At 38.7% G+C, this 19603-nt stretch overlaps 1 protein-coding gene across 6 annotated transcripts in view; it reads right to left on the reverse strand.

Moving 5' to 3' along the window:
* Positions 1-2230: 2230 nt before the first annotated feature.
* pcbp4 (poly(rC) binding protein 4) overlaps positions 2231-19603 on the reverse strand; it is an 85371-nt gene continuing 67998 nt past the window's right edge. Inside the window, exons 7-15 of one of the 6 annotated variants that reach the window (XM_081385355.1) lie at positions 18797-18925; positions 17545-17619; positions 13734-13805; positions 9758-9799; positions 9472-9550; positions 8760-8837; positions 8127-8179; positions 4846-5015; positions 2282-3106 (exon numbers count right to left, since the gene is read on the reverse strand). In XM_081385355.1, the coding sequence (XP_081241481.1) occupies positions 2752-3106; positions 4846-5015; positions 8127-8179; positions 8760-8837; positions 9472-9550; positions 9758-9799; positions 13734-13805; positions 17545-17619; positions 18797-18925 (1053 nt within the window). In that variant the 3' untranslated portion in view covers positions 2282-2751. The other 5 variants (XM_081385360.1, XM_081385356.1, XM_081385357.1 and 2 more) reach the window with 5 other exon arrangements.

Below are 19603 nucleotides of genomic sequence, written 5' to 3' on the forward strand. Positions count from 1 at the left end.
AATGATTGGAGAAGTCCATTATACATCACCAGAAAAGTGTGTCGTTTAACTAGAAGATCTGAGTTATTACAGTTTGATTAAGAATTTCAAGGTAAAAAAAAGTAAGTAAATGAAACCCATGCATGCATGAATCATTCACAAAAAGATCTATAACATGCATTTAGAAAATCAAGCCTATTTCATGCCAACTTTAAACTTAAAATATATAGTTTTAATACTAAGAAATTACAATCCTCTAGTTTCACAGACAAGGCTTAACCTTAGTTAAAGACTAAAATGCATGTTTTCTTTTTCTAATGCACATTTATAAAAGCTACTCAAATGTCCTAACTGAACTAAGGCCTAATTCTGGCTTAATTATGCCCTGTCTGTGAAACCAGGCCTATATGTCTGAAATGTTATAGTTTCTGATTCAATTATGTCATTACCATTGTTTTTTTTCTGTTGCTTAAAAGCAAAGTTTTTAGATGCTTGTTGGTTTGGTACTCTACATCACTCCAGTCTTTAATGATTTTGACGAAAATGAATATTGCTGTCTTGTATTATATTACTGTTGCTGCTGTTTCATGCAAGCAACATGGCACTATCCAGTACACTGATTTTACCATAGTTAAGGGTCAAACACCCTTACCCATGATAACATCACTGCAATGTAATGGCCTTTTTGCTTTAATAAAACACACATTGTACCTTAGAGCTTAGTTTTAATTGCTTGTTTATTTGATGTCTTAAGTTTAAACTCGTTTCAGTTCCAAATGACAAAAATGAACTATAATAAATAAATATTTAAAAAGACTGTGCATTGTTCGTCATCCCAGCATGCACACACTTAGCTATTAATGATAATGTTGTTCCATTTCACGCAGCTGAAAAAGAACAAAAGAGACTGGATTACGTTAATACAGTATTGTTTTTATTCATTTTTATGGCATTGATGAATAAAACTAAAACAAGAGTTGCATTTATGCCAAGGCTGTCAAACGAAACCTCGTGTGAATCCAAAAACCAGACTTTGGATAATTCAAGCATCTGCACAGTTTTCAAACCTTGTCCGGCTATCGTGGAATTATCACGGTGAAGAGTGACAGTGCGTTTCAAAGCCACACGGTGTCATTTCGTAGAGTGTGTAAGAGAGGGTGGTTATGTGTTAGGCTTTGGAATGGGAAATATGAATATAATATAACATGTATTTATATATTTATGTATATATATTATACATAGCATGGTTCATAAATTTGAGAGCATCGGTGTCCTTGAATTCCGTCTTTGCCAATAGCCCTTTCCCACTGGTGGTTTATTTAGGGCCATCTATGAAGCATGACACAGGATACCTCACTGAACCGCCCCCGAGATGTTTTGCATAGACGCCAAGTTAAATTCATGCAAATGAGTATGGGACAGACGTTTGAAAAGATCTAAACAAAACAAAAAAACGTCACGATAAAGAAAAAAATGACAAACACGAGTCAAGGTTATACTACATCTACCACATGAATGAATTGTGTGAGTGGTCACATTCAATTTTTTAGGACTCTAGTTTTAGAAAAATAAGTGTGATTATTTCTATATTAAAAAATGAAAAAGAAAAAAAAGTCAGTCCACGTAATATACTCTGTGATTGAGCATAATGATTACTGTAGCTACACTTGAAGCATGTTTATGTGTAGATCTGCTATATGTGTATATTTTAGTACTTTCAGACAAATATTGCTCTTCTGCAGCACTGCCTATTTTTAACGCCGTCAACAAAGAGACCTACGCGTTAGCTATCCTTGCTAGTGTGTATGTGTGAGGGGCCAAGTCAACATGCAGCATTAGGTTCCGACAAGGGCAGTCACCATGCATAGTAGTCATTTTATGCCATTAGAAATGGTGAAAGAACCCCCCTGAAACGATAATGTCCATACTCAGCCATGGCTAGCCAAGTTTTGAAATGAATTTGTTAGCCGTTTAGTATTTGGATATTTATACCAGAATTCACCGTGGCACCATTCACTTCCCATATAAAGTAAAGAAACCCACTACCTAAACTAATGTCTTGTTCGAGGTTACTCAGACGTGTGTCTTTTTCAGGACGTATGTAACCATGATCGAGTGGAAGAAATTTCTGCAGCCGTTACAGAAAACAAACATTGACTGTAAAAGAAACACTCCGCACAATAAATAAAATAAATAACATTTCAAAACGAATGTGAACAAAACGTAAAAATGTAACACAAAAGCAAGGTTTAGATCTGTTGTCATTTTAAAAACATTACTTTTTTTTTCATATTTTTGTTTTAATACATCATTTAAAGATTTCTAAAAAAATCAGGAAGTTGTATACAGAGGCATTCACAGACATCATTGTATAAAAGCTGATACGTAAGAGATTAGCATCAGTCAACAGTGTTCTACGTTATAAACTCTTTGCGGGAATATTTCATTGTTATCAATAAATATGAGTAGACAATAAACGTGTGTAAAGATTTCGGGAAAATAGGAGATTAGGAATAGTCTATGGCTTTAGCGGCTACCTCAGCCAAAAAACATCAACAAACAACAAAAAAAGAAAAAAAAAAACGTAAAATTGATGCCATTATTTTCCTACCGTTTTTCAGGACAAGCTACTAAACCAAAAAGAAAACAAATTGGTACCGTCTGTTTCTACACAGCTACATCAGGCTAGAAGAGAATAACCCTCAAAGTATTCCTCTCCGGTTTGTTGTCTCGGAAACAAAGGAGGTACTGGCTAGTTCCTCTCGGCGAACTTCAGTAGGGTGCAAACTTCTGTCGCTCTGGTTTCTTGATGCCGTTGGCGGAGGAGATCTTGGCGGTGTAGGAAGCCAAGGTGCCGTGGGCAGGGGCAGCGGCAGCGGCGGCGGCGGCGGCAGCTTGGGCAGCAGGGGCCGAGAGTGCCAGGAAAGGGACGGATTTGATTCCCAGGAGGCTGGAGAGGGGGAGGGTATAGGGGGCGCCCAAGATTGGAGCGTGGGGCAGGCCGCCCATCGCTGCCAGGGCTGCGGCAGAGGACGATGCAGGGGGAGCAGTCTGGGTGAAGCTCATGTTGAGGTCTACAGGGGTCGACATGGAGGAGGACTGGGCAGTGGATTTGGCGGTCTCTAAACTGTACGAGGGAGGGAAGGAAGGAGGTGGAGGAGAGGAGGGTGGAGGGACAAGGGAGGGGAGCCGGATGGAGAAGGGTTAGAAGGTTAAATAAAAGACATGTTAAACAAAAATTGAGAGAGATAAAAAAAAATAATCAAAAAACAGAAACAAAAAAATCATAAGAGAGGTGTGTTTTGCTGGTGGTTGCAACAGATTATTTGAGGGGGGACCTTGGCACTCATGGGAAAGGAGCTGTTTAATTCAGGGTGATGGCTTGGGTAGGGGCTTTGGGAAAAGAAACAAAATGATTTCAATTTTTAGTAGCATTTCCTTTATCTTTTATCAAAAAGATGCATTTGTCAACATGGTACTCATTGCAAATGCTGGAAATCAAACGTGCTCTGCCATTAATGTATTTCGAGGGCGTAGAACTGATTTCTCATTATCACGTATAGGGGGTGTGTTCAATATGCAGAACGTTCTGATGCAACGCGTTGAAACGAGACGTCTGTCTCGTAGGAAGTATTCTTAGAGAGTGACACTGATTGGGGGTGACGTCTCCAGACTTCTTAGGACATGAATAATCATGTTTGATTTTTAATGGTTTGGAGCTGACTGGTTAAGGAAATATTCTGACGCTAGAGTGCCTTGGGTTGCTCCGAGATCGCCATTTGTTGCCGTCACTTGGCAAAAACCAAACTGATAGGAATTCAACTGATGAGAAACCAGTAAAATCAATAATATTAAGACAGAAGCAAAACAACAAAAGCTTTCTTAAAATATCTTGAAATCAAAATAGTAATTTTTCCATGCAGGAAGCCTGAGTAACATATTTCAAATAAAATAATGAGGGGCTTTTCAGAGTGAGTTTGACATTCTGCACCGGTCTGCTTGTTGAACACACCTGAGACAAGCATAAATATTTCATTCAAGACCCAATTATTGCTCTCTTGTCGACTTGCTGAGTCATAATATGCTAGAAGAATTAATATATAACTTTGTACATGACACTGCATCTGTTCGAAATCTTAATTTATTTGCTAGCCAATACAGAAAAATGCAATAACTGATTGTTAAAGCCACTAATTTGGAGTGTGGTCTTGTTCTGTTTCTTCATTAGTATTCATTAAAGCATATGCTCCGGTCAACAGAATAACTGATCTTTACTAACAAGAACCATAAAAATGTTCTTGTGGTTTGAATTGTTTATGTGTGTTTTGAAAATTCTACCTTAGGTTAATTGAACTGCCGTTATAAGTATTCAACGATCATTTTCATTAGCCTGAATAAAGAACAGAACTATTCATTTTGTTACATTAGCAAATTAAATTTTGCCCCAGCATTGACAGAGAAATCTTTGCTGAGGAACTGAGCTGACAACATTTGATCAAATTGCAACCGCATAGATCACGTGGGAGAAAAATACAGTTTGTCTATGAGGCGGCCAAAATGCTCTGCCTTTAAGCTTTAACAAGATTCTGGCTTGAAACGTGGCCAATTAATCCCTCAGCCTGGCTTCTTTCCGCCACATCTTCTTGCTTTTTAGTTGTTCAATGCCTTTGGTCAGTGCTTCTTTTTTGCCAGCAACTATGGATTGGAAAGACCCCTGATTAAATATTCCCAGAGGTTTTGTCAGGGTCTCGTACTTCAGGGTCCTCTAGAGCATTATGGTGTAAAATATGCCACATAAACACATGGAGTGGTCAAGTACAAACACCCTGTATCTGTTAGTGGGATGGGGTGGCTTCCAGTGCTTACCAGGATGTGATTAGATACTGGGCCAAGTTGATGCTGATTGGGGAGCCTGTGATGGTGACGTGTCGGTCACTAGTGCTGTCCAGTTGACTGCCAATCTTGATCTGAGCCCCCGACACCTGGCGGATCTCGTTGATTTTGGTACCCTGCCTGCCGATGATTGAACCAATCAGCTGAAAGGAAAGTACAAGACCAATCAGATCAATAATAGATTTAAACAGCTATTCTATGACACTGCCTGCTGTATTTCCCTCCAAGACAAGGGTGTCCAGTCCTGCTTCTGGTGGGCCAAAGTCCTGCAGAGTTTACTCCAACAAACCGGCCTGGAGGTTTCTTGAAATCTCAATTAGCTGGATCAAGTGTGCTTAATTTAGGTTGGAGCTAAACTGCAGGACAGTGGCCCTCCAGAAGTAGGATTGGATACCATAGCTCATAGTACAAAATTGCAACATGATAAACATTGACAACATGATTGGTTTAAAAAAAGCCAAATTTATGTTGCTCGAATTATACATCTGGATAACTTCCGTCGCTTGGTCAACAGCAGTACTGAAATTCATAAAGCATGACATACACCCCGACCGCCCATGTGTGGTTAAGTAACTACTGATTTCAGGGACAGTGTTTGCACCCTCATGCCCGTATCTAATGTGTTCCTTGACAAACACTTCAATCTCTCTTTGTGAGCATGTCATCATGGTTGGCTCTGAAATGCCAGTTTGTGTGTTTGTTCATCTGGACCTAAGATGACAAGGCTGTGTCTGTGCATGGCATTGTCTCTGTAACAAGCATCTGCTAATAGTTCTGTGGATCTAGACGGCCAGTTTAAACCAACAACAGGTGGTGCTGAACTAATTCATCCTACTGTGACAGCATCAAGTTTTAAAAAAGGTTGTGGGCGTGCAGCTCCTTAAAAACTCATTGTATGAATCCAGATGATGTATACTGTGGTTCCTGTACATTCTGTGAAAGGTGTCCAAAGCTTGAAGGAAAAAGGACCACGGGGGTTGGTTGATCCTGGGGCTTGGTGTCAAGCCTGAACAATGATAAAGTGAAGTCACCCCGGCTGGGATGAGTTAACAGTTAATCATTCAAATGACTGACAGCTTGTCTTTTGTCCACCCTGCATCCCAGCCCCCAACCCTCACTTTGAGTGTGAGTTGGATTATGTGGGCAAGAATTGCTCCACAAAGCATTCCTTTCCTCACGAGTCATATGGACGTCAAAGCTCCTGATTTGTCACACCGCTCTCCCTGGTGCCCAGGGGCTATTAATGGCTCAGCTGATTGTGGCTAAGTGCTTGCAGTCGACCGCCAGGTCTCGCTGCCGCCCTGACATAGAGGATTCCAGCATGTCCTTTGCACTGCACCACATATTTGCCCACTGACATCCTTCATTTTTAGAAATCTATGAATTATATATCCTCAAGCAGTAGGATAATGAAACAAAGTACCGTCACCCACACAGCCTCCTCCAACCTCCAACTTTACCAAAGAAAAAAGTTCAGCTTGGTTTGTTTTATTGATTTCTTTGAATCCACTGAAATCAAGGTGCAATCTATGGCTCAAATCTGTCTAAAGCAAGATACAGGTATATATAACCTACCCAAGCTGGAGACAGGCCTATTTCAGGTGAATCTACTTCTTAGGTCTTAGTTTTGAATGTCTGAGGAGCGAGGACACATCTCCTGCCAGCAAAAACTGGTGTCACTGACGGGTTCCTCCACCTCTCACAGGGCAATCTTTAAACAGGTACAGTCCTGACCCAGCTTCATCCGCTGCCACTGCTGTGCTCTCGAGCACTGATCCAATCCCAATCTAATTGTAGCATGTTTCAGGAGATTTAAGGGGGGATGGTTCACCATGGAGAAACTGCTCCTCTATAGAGAAAAACCTGATTGCGAATGATAAACAACTTAGCCTGCCAGCCGTTTGATGTCTGTTTGATGTCGCCTTGCCTTGGAATTGCATCGCTGCGAGGGAATTTCAATAATACATGCTTTCCATCACCCTGCTTTATGCAGGAATATGAACAAGCATGCTAAATTAGCTCTTGATTGGAGAAATGGTTGAAGTTGCTTTGAAGTTTATCATGTATGATGAGGTTAAGAACCATTCAGTAAGTCAAGTTTTATTTGAAGCTAGTGTCAATTTGACAAGAGCTGACTCTTTTTCTGTTCATGTGCTTCAAGGTAGTCAATGACTTCACTTGTACAGAATCACTCTAGATAATGCATTCACTTAATTTGTCTGCCATTACAGCTGTACAAGAAATCAAAAATGCTGATGCACTCCGTAAGCGTAAAAACTCAAACCTGTTTAGTATACAAGTAGGCTTGTATAACTAAAATATTAAACTATAACTATATATATATTATTCTCATTTTTTATGTATTTAATTTTGCCATGTCAAAAGGACATTCAATTAAGGACAAAATTATTTAAAACCATCCTATTTTGACATATTAATTTACACTACAAGTATCTTATTGTTTTCATTCTATAAGTAGGTTAGTTCTATTGATGCTACATTTACTGAGACAAAAAGCACAGTATAAGGAGTAGTTCACATCAGGCACATACATATGTTCAAAAAAAAAGTTTAACAAAGTACAACAGCATGGAACAACACAGTTTTACTTTTAAAAAGCATGTTTTGAGACCTGTTTTTAACCGGTGTGAGACAAAAAACAATCAGATCATGGGAAAAAGTCAAAGAATAGAGTCGGGCATGAAGCCTTAAAATAACAAAACAATGGGAGTTGAAAATATGTATTGAGTACTGAGTCCACAGCTGGGCCCTTCGCCAGTCGATTAATCCTGTGATCTCAGGGAGACGTGGAGGCGGGAGGGAGCCCTGGTCAGCAGGCATGAAGGGAACGTCCCATTTGCCCCCGGGGTGCAACCTCGAGCTCTGACAAAAGGCTCTGGCTTTATTTACCGTCTCTGTTTTGACAGCAAAGGAGTGCTAAGCATGTCAGACGCCATGACAGGATTGAACTGGATCTTGTGAAGCTCTCTTCAGAGCAGGGGGTGGACAGATTGAAATAAAAAGTTTCAGGATTTCTGCAAGGCCAAAGTGTGCCATGAGAGGTGCTCTCAAGAATATCAAGAACATGACTTTTCTAATTTCTAAAACGCATATCTGACCATTCTCAAAGGCTTAATAAAGTATTCATGTAAGACATAAACAAAATTAAGCATTATTACAAAAGTGTTTCTTTACAGAAATATCAATGAGTATCTTGAGCAATGCGATACTTGCAAAAAATACGTTTTCCTTACGTCATTTGGAATGAGGAGTTCTTGTGATGCTGTCTGGGAACTGGAGTCAATGCCTGCAGGAAGAGGAACAGGTACCACGTTAACAAACCATAGGATAATTCACTGTAGTTTGTTTGCTTTCTTCTTTCCCTTTCTTTAATGGTCTCAACGTAGGCCTATTTCTGACCCAAAATTATCCTCTGTTGATCTGCATTGGGCCACAAATTCTCGGGAGAGATTTATTACTTATTGAACCCAGAATATTCTTTTAAGCGATCTCCTATCTGTTAGCTGGATGCTATCGCCTAATCGCTAACAACGTGCACAGAGCTAGCCTGTATCTCTTTCCCTTTACTTCCTGTCTCAGCAGGAGGCCCAGACCCAGCAGTGCCTCCCAGCCCAACAGGGGCCTATTTAATAGACTGAAACATTGCCTTGACTGATGAGCTTTTTACCTCCGACATAATCGAATTCCCCAGCCATATCATGATAGGATGTGGTCTTGTAATTTTAGCGGCGGGGGGCAACTATTACATTTGTTTCGACCCTTCAATTCCTCGAACGGGCTTTTTGATTCTCACATTTGCACTGAAAGTGCTTATTTACCATAATGTTCAACAGTCTGTTGGCTTTAAGAGATCCTACACAACAAACCTTTCACAAATGTTGGGAATCTCCGGGCAGCTTGAAAGACATCACTGAAAAACTTGGGGTGGCTGTATAATTGGATGTCTGGTTGTGAGCAAGAAAAAAAAGAAAGGGAACAAGAAAAGGAGAGCTTTAGCTGGACATTTATCACAGCTCTGAGAAGCCCCAGGAGCTGACTGTGGAGCCTTGTAATGTTTGGCCCCGTTTTTGCAGCTGTAATCTGCATGTGCCATATGCTCCATGGAGCTCAGGTGTATTACCTTGAACATGGGTGGCCTATGGGTCTTTGGGAGGTTTGTTTGAATCTACAAGCTTGAATTCTCTGGTGGAATTGTGTCACATCCACAATCGCTGTACACAGAGATTTAGCACTGCTAAAGCAGACTTGTTCTTCTGGGTAAATATAGGGTGTTTTCACACTTAAGTTCTCTTTATAAACCACTTCAGTATACTACAAACTTAACCGAGTGATAAAAAAAACATACTTCTCTTTTCATTCACACAGTTCCTGGCCTTAAACCCGAGTCAGATCACTTTTGATCTTTTTCAAAGAATTAATTCAGATCGTTGACCAAATTACTAATTCATGTGAAGCTTGAAAGGGAAGTCCTGCATGTGTGAGTAAGGTGGCGACAAGTCTAAGCCACTGTCTAACCCAAAATAACCAATCCCACCCCGTATCTTCCTCTTCAAAGAGACTAGGATGGGCAAAACATACCGGACAGAACTTGGGAGGCCGTGGGCTGAGCCATGGGGGCAAGACCCTGCTGCATGGACAACTGGTGCAACTTGGCCAACTGAGATAAAAGAAAAACAGAAGGGAAATGTCACTTCATTCTTACGAAAAGGTTTTATTACTCTTATCAGAAGACACAGCTGAGCATTGAATCTTTTAATTAATTCACAAGTGTAAAACAGGCTCATTGACTTCACAAAAGGACACTCATCTAATGAAAGTTATGCAGTATGAGGATGGTACTCCGAAATTCTCTAAAGCTTCTTACCTCTGAGTGTGGAATGCCATATTGGTTTTGTACACTATAAGCCTGAAAAAGAAATAGTGGAGAGTGTTAAAATGGAGAACATGTTATTCAACCGTTCTCTTTTAAAGCTCCTCATTATTATTTTAAACAACTACAAAACTAGAAACAGGGTAATTCTGTTGCAGTGTTTTGTAGTTTTCTTTAAGCATTTATTTTTCTGAATTTCTTAAAGTCCCTGTGAACCGGAAGTTGAAACCGAATTAACGTCAGTGTTGTGACGTATTTCCAAGTGAAACAGAATATTGAATAGAGGGCAGGGTTTTATTTTAGCGCACCTCCTCTCCATCCCTCGCTCCCAGCAGAGTGACGGTTGGAGGGGAGTTGTTAAAGATTTCAAACTGACATCATCAGAGAAGGAATGCCATTCCAAAGGGGAAGCAAATTTTCAGGTTTTGATTAAAGATTACCACGACAAGCTATTTTTTGTTCACCACAAGACTAGTAATGTACGCTACAAAGTAAATAGGGTCAGTTTTGATTTCATGACGACTTTAAAAAAAATTCTCTCTGACCCAAATCATCACTAGGGTTGTTTGTTCTCTGTCTTACTAAAATATAAAACATTTCACCCAACATTGTTTTCTTTCACAGAATACAATTTTCTTACTCAGAAATGACACAAATTAAATAATAGATGGGTTAGACTTGCCATTTCATGTTGACATTGACTTCAACTTGCAATTGAAATATTATTACTGGCTAACAACTTGACATATACTTTTCATACTGTTGTTCATCAAGGCGGGATGAGTAACTAAATTATGAATATGCATTAAGATATATGCACATTCCAGCCTGAAGTGGTTTGCTTGTCTTTGCTGATCTGTTGGCTGATTCTAGAGGGTTTTCGGACATTTGTCATCTGGTTAGGCCAGAACTAGGGGGTCTCTGCCCCCACTACATTCACTCTCATAGTTCAAAAATTGTTGAAAGGGGACAGATGAGAAACTACAAGATCTCTGAATCAAGGCTTCTGCATCAAAGAGAATAAGAAGCCAAATACCCAGACGCAAAAGCTACAGAGAATGCTACGTGCTAGTCCCAGAGGTTCTCTTGCATAAGCCTGTTTAAAAGTTTAAACACGTGGAAGAGAGATGGAGAGAAAGAAACCGAGGGAGGATAAAATGGAAAATAAAATAAAAAGATCAGTGATGCAGAAATGGCAGTCCATGTTGAAGAGCAACCCTAGTTTGTGTCTCTGGCAGCCACGTTAATGAAAATGATTGGTCACAGTTCTCAAGGAAAACGTTGTTTAGGGGGCAAAACATGACCTTTCTTTGTCAGGACGGATTTAGCTTGTCTCCGGAGGTGAGCTCAGAATCTTCTACGTGACTGCCACCCCTACCCTTCAATGTCTCTGATATACTCCCATTTGGTTTTGCTATCTCTATTGTTTAGCCTCCTTTTCAATGTGTGCTAAAAATGTTTAAAATATGAATTGCTTGTTTCCATGGCGCACAAAAATGGGTTTTGAAGATCAGAAGGTCCAGCAAAAGCCAGGCTCACACTACAGGAGTTTTTAAATCTTAACCGAGTGTGAAATCTGGTTGCATCACGCACATATGGAGAATCTTCACAGATTTTCAGCTTTCAGATCTCAAACCTGCACACACAACACGATTTGAAAATTTGATTCACTGTCGCCATTTCAAAAGTTCTGTCACTCCGTCTCCTTGTAGACTTGTCTCTGATTGGCTATTGTGGAAGTACTGACGTAATCATAGTCGTAATCATCCCAATTTAAAATCCTAAATATCAAACATGTTTGATATTGTCGGGGCGGCCCCGACGTGTCCACAAGCAGAACGGGAGGTGCAAGATTTGATCTGTAAACGCCTCACATTACTAGATAATCTGGACCGAACATAGGAACCAGTTGATGCCCTGGCACAATTTATTTTCTCAGAATGCTGGGAGGATAAATCAGTCATAAATATGCCTAAAACTCCTGTAATCTGAGCCCATCTTAAAACAAAAAAGAAAATAGAAAACCAAGATGTGCGCTGTATTTCAAGTCTTCTGAAGTCACACAACAGCTTTGTTTCAGGATAGTCTGCAATTTAAGTTCAAACCTGACAACGCATCTTGATGCATCATTTGAATGCAAATGAGATTATTTTTTGACAATCTATTACATTCGGATCTACTTCACAATACAGAAGAAAAGAGCGAACAATGACTTAAATTTTGGTCTATTTCTTACGCAAAGCTATCATTTACTTCAGGAGACTTGGAATATAGTGCATAATGGCCTTTATTAGCTGTTTCTTTCTGCGGCCCTCATACAAGTTTGAAACAAAACAGGGTGAGTAAATAATGATAATAATAATAATAAACATGAATTTATTTGGGGTAAACTATTACTTTAAAATATAACACAATGCTTCCAAATGCTTGGCAACGTACATGTGCTTCCCGGAATAGGACTTAAGGTAGTGAAAAAGGAGAAGGCGGAGCTTCCATCATTTTTAGTAATTTCCTTATTACTTCTTTCCTTCCTGTTCACCGAGCTCAGAACGCTCGTAAATAATGTAGAGAAGCATTAATCGCCTGGCTGAGCCACTTAACGCTGCGTAATCCTTATGCACACACACACATACGTGGGACCTTCATTAGCGAGAGCCGTGGTGATGTTGTCAGTCCCGTCTCCTGGCAGACAGCGTTTATCTCCGCTCGTTTAAGAGAATGTCACTGCTCGGGCCTGACACCTCGTCCTTACAGCTCTCGAGGTAGAGTGCGTGTATTGGAAGGTCACATGGTTCCCCGTTTTAGCCTTCACATCAGCATTAGTCAGAGGAGGCTGACACTTAAAGGAATAGTTCACCGAAAAATGAAAATTCTGTCATTATTACTGCACTCTCAAAACACTGGATGATTTATTTAATATGTATGAAGTTGCTTTCCATTATATATATATATATATATATATATATATATATATATATATATATATATATATATATGCATAAAAGCAGCATTCTGTTAAACATATCCTTTTGGGTTTTACAGCATTTTTGAGGATATTTTCCTTTAACACATGCTTAACAGTTTTGGCCTTGATATTTTGCGTCTCTAGGCTAAGATAAACATTCTTTCATCAGTATGTTTAACTGCTGACTTGGGGATGGGTGATGCTATCAACCGTTCCTGTTAATCTTCATAGTAAAACATGCGCATATACACTGATAATTGTCTGCCTAAAAGACCTCAACATTAAGTTGAGAGATTAACAGTCATTCACACCATCATAGTGTCCTCAAATGAACTTTCCACATTGGCAGAGAATCCTGGAGAATAGATGTTTATTCCTAACAGAAACGTCAGTGATAAACACCTCTTAAAGTGTGATATTTTTCTGCCCTGTAATTACACACTTCAAAGCCAAGTTGGGGAGTGAGATGAAAAATCAAGACAATTTAAATTCAGGTCAGTTCCTCACTCAAACTATGGATTATGTATTTTTATGTTTCACATAGCATGGGGGGAGGTTTGGACTTACAGTTGTATGGACAAGAGCGAACTGTTTTTGGATAAACAATTTCTTAAATAGTGAATCTTAAATTTTGTAAATACAATAGGACCAACGCCATAGCCTTGGGGGACACCGTTTACCTGATACCTGTAGTTTACACAACTTTACAAAGTCAAGTCAAAACACAATGCTCAGCAAAAATCAAGACAATTGCAGTGGGTCGAGGGTAAAGCCATGCCCAAATGGAGCGTCAAGTGGAAAAACAATCTCATATCTAAAAACAGTAATTGCTGTATAGTCTCGCTCCCTTGCTCAAGTGGGCAGGACACTGGCTGCAACATGCGGCAAGAGGAATGTCAGAGGGGAACAGAATTCCCATCTCCATGCAGGGGCGGAAGAGGCAAATAAAGAAAGAGTGGGAAGCACAGCTCCCTATATTATCCGTCATGGATAAATAATACTCACTTGTTGCAGATCCAGCCCTCCCTGAGCCACTGAGAAAAGCGGGTGAGACGCAAACTCTGACGTTTCGAAAACCTTAAAAAGGCAAATAGGGGACAGAGACACAAACCAAGGCTTCATTCGCATGTCATTACTCATTAGTCTTACGAATATGCATATTTCGCATGTACATCAGCGGCAATTTTGCTGTTACTGCTGTCATTACCAAGCGTGATTTGAATACAGACAGAAAAGGGTTAATTAAGGGAGAAAAATATGTTCTCTGATGTGAATTAATGAACATTAATTTCATTATTAGACATTAATCTTGCTCTTTTTATGACAGACACATACATATATCAAATAGACGATGTATCATAAGTATGCACGTCAAAGTTTCTACCACTGCGATTAATTACACCATTGGCAAATGACTCCAAAGCACTTTTAATGGTGAGGAATATTCATGAGCCTGATTGATCTTAATGCTACTGTTATTCGTGCATAGGAGTGTTGATAATGAATAGCCGTGTCAACATGAATAAACATAACGGCCTCTCTACTCTCTTCTGGAGACGTGTTAGAGAATTATGTGAAGTGAATAACAGGCAAAACAATAGATTAAAGAGTGAAACAATAGACCTTAGTCCGGGTAGACGGCATACTTCATTTGACAGGGACGAAAACAAGGCTGTGAAGGATGGAAGCACAGTTTGTTCAACGGCCATTCAATTAAATCTGACAACCTAGTTAGGAATAGCTAGTAACACTTTATGCATTATTATGCATAATTGCTTGCAACTAACCCTAATCCGAACCCTAACCCCATAGTAAGTGCATGTTGTTAACTAATATTCCTCAGAACGTAAATGTATTATTACACTGTTACAATGACACCTTAAAATAAAGTGTAGCCAAATAGTTTTACGAAGGATCTCGTTCAAATTTGGACTTGAAAATCAATTATTTGCACACAAATTAGTTCAACTTGTGTTACACATATGGCGTTCTTTAAATAGACAGTGAATGTACTTCCATCCCTCAGCCTCGCTTTCGTTTGTGTCAAATTAAATATGCCGTTCACACTGAATAAGGTCTATTGAGGTTTTTCGCAATATGTATTAGTATATTAGCTGCAGGTTTAAATTCAAACATGACACATTTATAAGCGTGTAAACTAATAAATGTAAGTAAACATCTATATACATGTTTGCAATACTTACATGACTTCACTCCATGACAATAATAATAGCACACACAACAAGCAAGCTTCAGAAATATTTCATAAACACAGACTGCCCCCCCACCAACCCCCTTCATTGATGGACAGACTCGTTTTATTAAAGGAAATAGAGGCAACATTCTGTCAGCTGTGTGGGGCTTTATGAAACTCTACTATATTAAGAATCAAATTAATATAAAGTATTTTCAGTGCACGCAGCATATTTACAGGTGGGTTTTATGTTTTTGGATCTGCTCAATCCCATTAATTATATTTGAGACAATTAGGCCTTGTTCCCACAGGCATCAAAAATCTTTTTTTTTTTTTTTTTTTTTTTTTTTTTTTTTGTAGACTAGACTACATTCATGCTTGGTAAAATACTGTAATGCAATACTGTAATAAGTTTTATGCCATGGTGAGAAGCCATAATTGACATGCAAAGTGACAACTTGCTAATTTCCTCTGTAGAAGAACCTATCTTGGCATCATGGTGACACCTACGTCATGACTGTCACAATCGCTGTAGCTGTAGCAGACATTGACGACACTGTCTGAACAAATAGATTCCAATTTCATACCTTGCAAGATGTCAGTTTGAAACAAATCAAAACCAAATCAGATTTGTGTGCAGTGAGAACAAGGCCTTGAAGGAATATAGTTTCGCCCCCAAATTAAATTTGACTTGGAATATAGTACACGATTTCTGGACCACTTTTTGTGATTGGTTTGTCATTTTTCAGTCATTCACTTTCAGTACTCTGGAAAAAGAGCTCTGGGATATTCAAAATTTCACCTATTTTTCACAGAAGGAAAAAGTCATGCAGTTATGAAACTACATGAGGGTGAGTAAATTATGAAAAAAAGTGTGTTTTTTTTTTTTGAGTGAACTATTAATTTAATGCTTATTAAAGGTGCACTATGAAAGGTTTGCCCAGTTGAACCTTAAATGGGTCATGAATTAAAAACATCCTGTAAATTTCAATTGAAATTTTAATTGAAACAAAACTCAGAAAACGACTTATTTCAAATTCACATTAGGACGTAATAGTGTGACGAAAGACCGCCTCTACAGAATCAAATCAATGCCTACTTCTACATCATCACATCTTTGGCCCCGCCCATTGGAGCGTTAGTGAGATGAGAAGAGAAGAGTGATACAGGATCACTAGACTAAAAATAACATTACCTTCCAAAGGATCCTAATGTTAGGTGCTAAGTGCTTATTCATTTTCAAATATGTGAATGTCTTTTATTTGTTTGTCCGATACATTTCACTGTGAATTATTTGGAAAATCAGTTGGTATTTCGGCGCAGGCTTTGCAAACAGACTTTTACTGTAAGATATGGACCTGACAGTAATGCCACATGTAAATAAACGTGTTAATTTTATTTCCTGATCTGTGATCAGTGAATTTCGATGTAATTTATGTACAGTCAGACGTTCTTTGTCTCAAAATCGTTTAATGCTGTTTATGCATCAGTAAATCAAGCCAGTGACTAAACGGCCAACTTCACATTGTTTCTCTTAGTAGCATGAAAAAATCTGTTATTAAAATTGTGATTAAATTATATACAGAAAGATTATATTATATACCCATCATAATCAACGACTCTTATTTACATCGTGTTTACACTGTTAGTTATGATGAAAGCATTCGTGAGAGTGCAGAAATTGAGCTGCAATGATGAGGTCACTGCATTCATGCGCTCAACAGTCATGTCTGTCATCGGCTACAAGCTCATCGCTGCAACCTTTCATGCCAGGGGAGTAGATCTAAATATAATGCTATAATCAACACTTTTCATGATTCGTTAATCTCGACAGCTGTAATAGTAAAAACATGGTAAAAGTTTTCATGATGCGGATGAGTTCCACATGTAATACTTATTTCAAATGTAAAGATGTTAGCCAATCACAGCAGTGGGCGTTTACATTGAAATCTCACAGCAGAAATGCCACTTCAAAATAGAGGGCTGAAATCAGGGTCGAAAATAGCCTTTTATTTCTAAATCTTGACAATTGCACCTCAGGAAACATAAAATAATTTTAAAATGCAGTTCATGACCCCTTTAAAACTGCAAGTTAATCACAGAGAATTGTATAGGTGATTACATTAGTTTGGTTTCAGCTGAGGATATGATGGATTGTGGTTTACCAGGTTACCAGTGGTTACAGGCGCTTAGTTTATCACAGTGAATGTCAAAATTTACATAAATAATACCTCGAGTATGAGAGTTTTCCACTGTTGTTTTAACTCATTGAAAACAATTGTTTAAAAAAAGATAATGTTAAAAAATGTATGAATTTGACAACCACACAAAGACAAATTATGTCAAGCTGACACTTACTGCAAAATCAATTATATTTCATTATTATAAGAAGATTCATTGTGAATCGGGGTACGGCAAGGATATTGTTTCAAAACTGATTTTTTATGTACTTGCTTAAATAAATTTTGTTCATTTGAATAAAAAAATCTAAAAAAAAAAAAAAAAAAAAAACATCTTTCATAGTGCACCTTTAAATGTTGTGATTTTTATGAGAAGAAAAGTGGGACACTTAGTATTGTTGATGAAAGAACCACATTTTGCCATGTTGATGTGTATTTTTACCTGATTTCCAGCAAGAAGAACTGCACCTGGAGCAGGACTGGGGCGGTACGGAATTGTAGCACCCTTTGGAGGAGACTGCAAACATAAAATAAAGCAATTGGTAACTTTAAATCAGGACTATACAGATTCACCCATAGGTTTCTCTTACCTAAAGCAGAGTCATTTGGTCATATTATCTTAATGACTGGAAATGCTGACACGGTGCACAAATGCAACATGTATCGATCAGTTCCTCATTGGATCACTTAAAAGCATACCATTATCCTCTCACAGGAAGTCATTTGGCCAGATAATTTCAGAATGCTATTAATGCTTGCTCATGATATCAACTTGCAATGCAGAAAATGCAGCCGAACTTTGTTTTTTTCTTTGATGATGCTACTCTACGAGCCTGTTGTTCAAACCCAGATTATAACTTCGAAAAAATAATAATAAAATACATTTACAAAATTACTGTTAAATCTCTCTTGGCCCTTTGAGACAAGGTGTCATCTGGGCCTGAAGAATATCTTACAACACATCTTACACAAAACAACAACAGATAACTATTGTTAACTAACTATATCTGCTTATACAAAGTAATTTGATTAAAATGCCAAAATACAAGAGGTCAGAATAAGGCCAAACCCTAAGAAAGATAAAATGAAAACCCAATGAAGCACATCCCCCATGCTTGCTCAACCAAACAAGAAGAATCTTTTAAAATATTCATTGGGTTACTTTGCATAATTTGCATCCTGGAGCGGGCAGACAGTTGAGGATTCCTAAAATGGGCAGTGTCGCAGTCAACAATCTGGCCCTCATCCGGTCCATTAAAAATTAAACAGAACGACCAGGACGCATGCACTACAATCCACTGAATAAAAACGCTAAAATCTTTTTCTGAACCATTTATGAGCAAAAGAAAACCATTTGAGAGGAAATGCATTTCATGCTGTGGGAGATCTGAGAGAACACATTCAATAATCATTACTGTAATGATTTTTAACGTGCAGTTAGTTAGATCAAGTATCATTGAAAAAAATATTTGACAGCTGCAAAAAGCAATAAAAATATGTGTTTAGGCTACAGAAATGTATCGTATCCTTTCTTTTCAATGCCACTAAAGCTACTACTGAAACCAGTATGCCGTCTTTGAAGTACAGAAGCCTTTGAAGTCTTGTAGATTAAGAATATCACACAATAGTCATCCACAACAGTTTTTCAAGGCCAATGCATGCATTAAAATGTGTTAATGAAGCCAAATGAATACCTCCAGTATTACAGTGCAGATGAGCTTGACACACTGGATGATGGCGTCCTGACTGCCAGATATCGTCACGCCTCTCTCTGTGGAGTTAGGGAGCAGATCTCCTGCCACCTGTACCTGAGCCCCTGTTTTCTGCCACACAATGGAAGAACAGATCATTAGTACACCGTTTTACATAGGTCAGGTGTCAAATCTTGCTCCTGAGGAGCCAGTTTCATGCAGAGTTTGGCTCCCACACACCTGTCTGAAAGTTTCGAGTAATCCTTAAGACCTTGATTAGCAAGTTCAGGCGTCTTTATTTAGAGTTGGTGATCAACCAAGAGCAGGATTGGCTCCTGCACGAAAGCTCAACCCAAAGTTTTGCTGACCTTTAAAGATGGTGCGGAAAGCAAACGCTTGTCTTATTTCGTCTGCATCCATTGCAAATCACGTTGTATTTACTTCCTTTTTGGCCATCTTTTCTGGGCCAGTACATCTACCTTTGGTTGTTTTGCCAAGTTTACAGTGTAAATGAAGATATCGGATATGGGTCACTTTCAGGGCTTGACATTAACACCCGCCAACCCGCCAAATGCGGGTGGATTTTGCTCGTGGCGGGTAACATAGTCCCTCCAACTAGCCACTTTGGCGGGTTGAATAATTGTAGTCTTTTCAAAAGGCATCTGAAATAAGTGTGACACTACAACACTACAACTCCCATGAGTATCAGGGCTGTCAACGAATATTCTAAATTCGAATATATATTCGAATAGTTTTTAAAAAACAGAATTTCGAAGGTGAAAATGAATATTCTAATGTGGAAAAACGTCC

Source organism: Scardinius erythrophthalmus, assembly GCF_964197995.2.
Source record: "Scardinius erythrophthalmus genome assembly, chromosome: 14".
In the NCBI taxonomy this organism is placed as follows: domain Eukaryota; kingdom Metazoa; phylum Chordata; class Actinopteri; order Cypriniformes; family Leuciscidae; genus Scardinius; species Scardinius erythrophthalmus.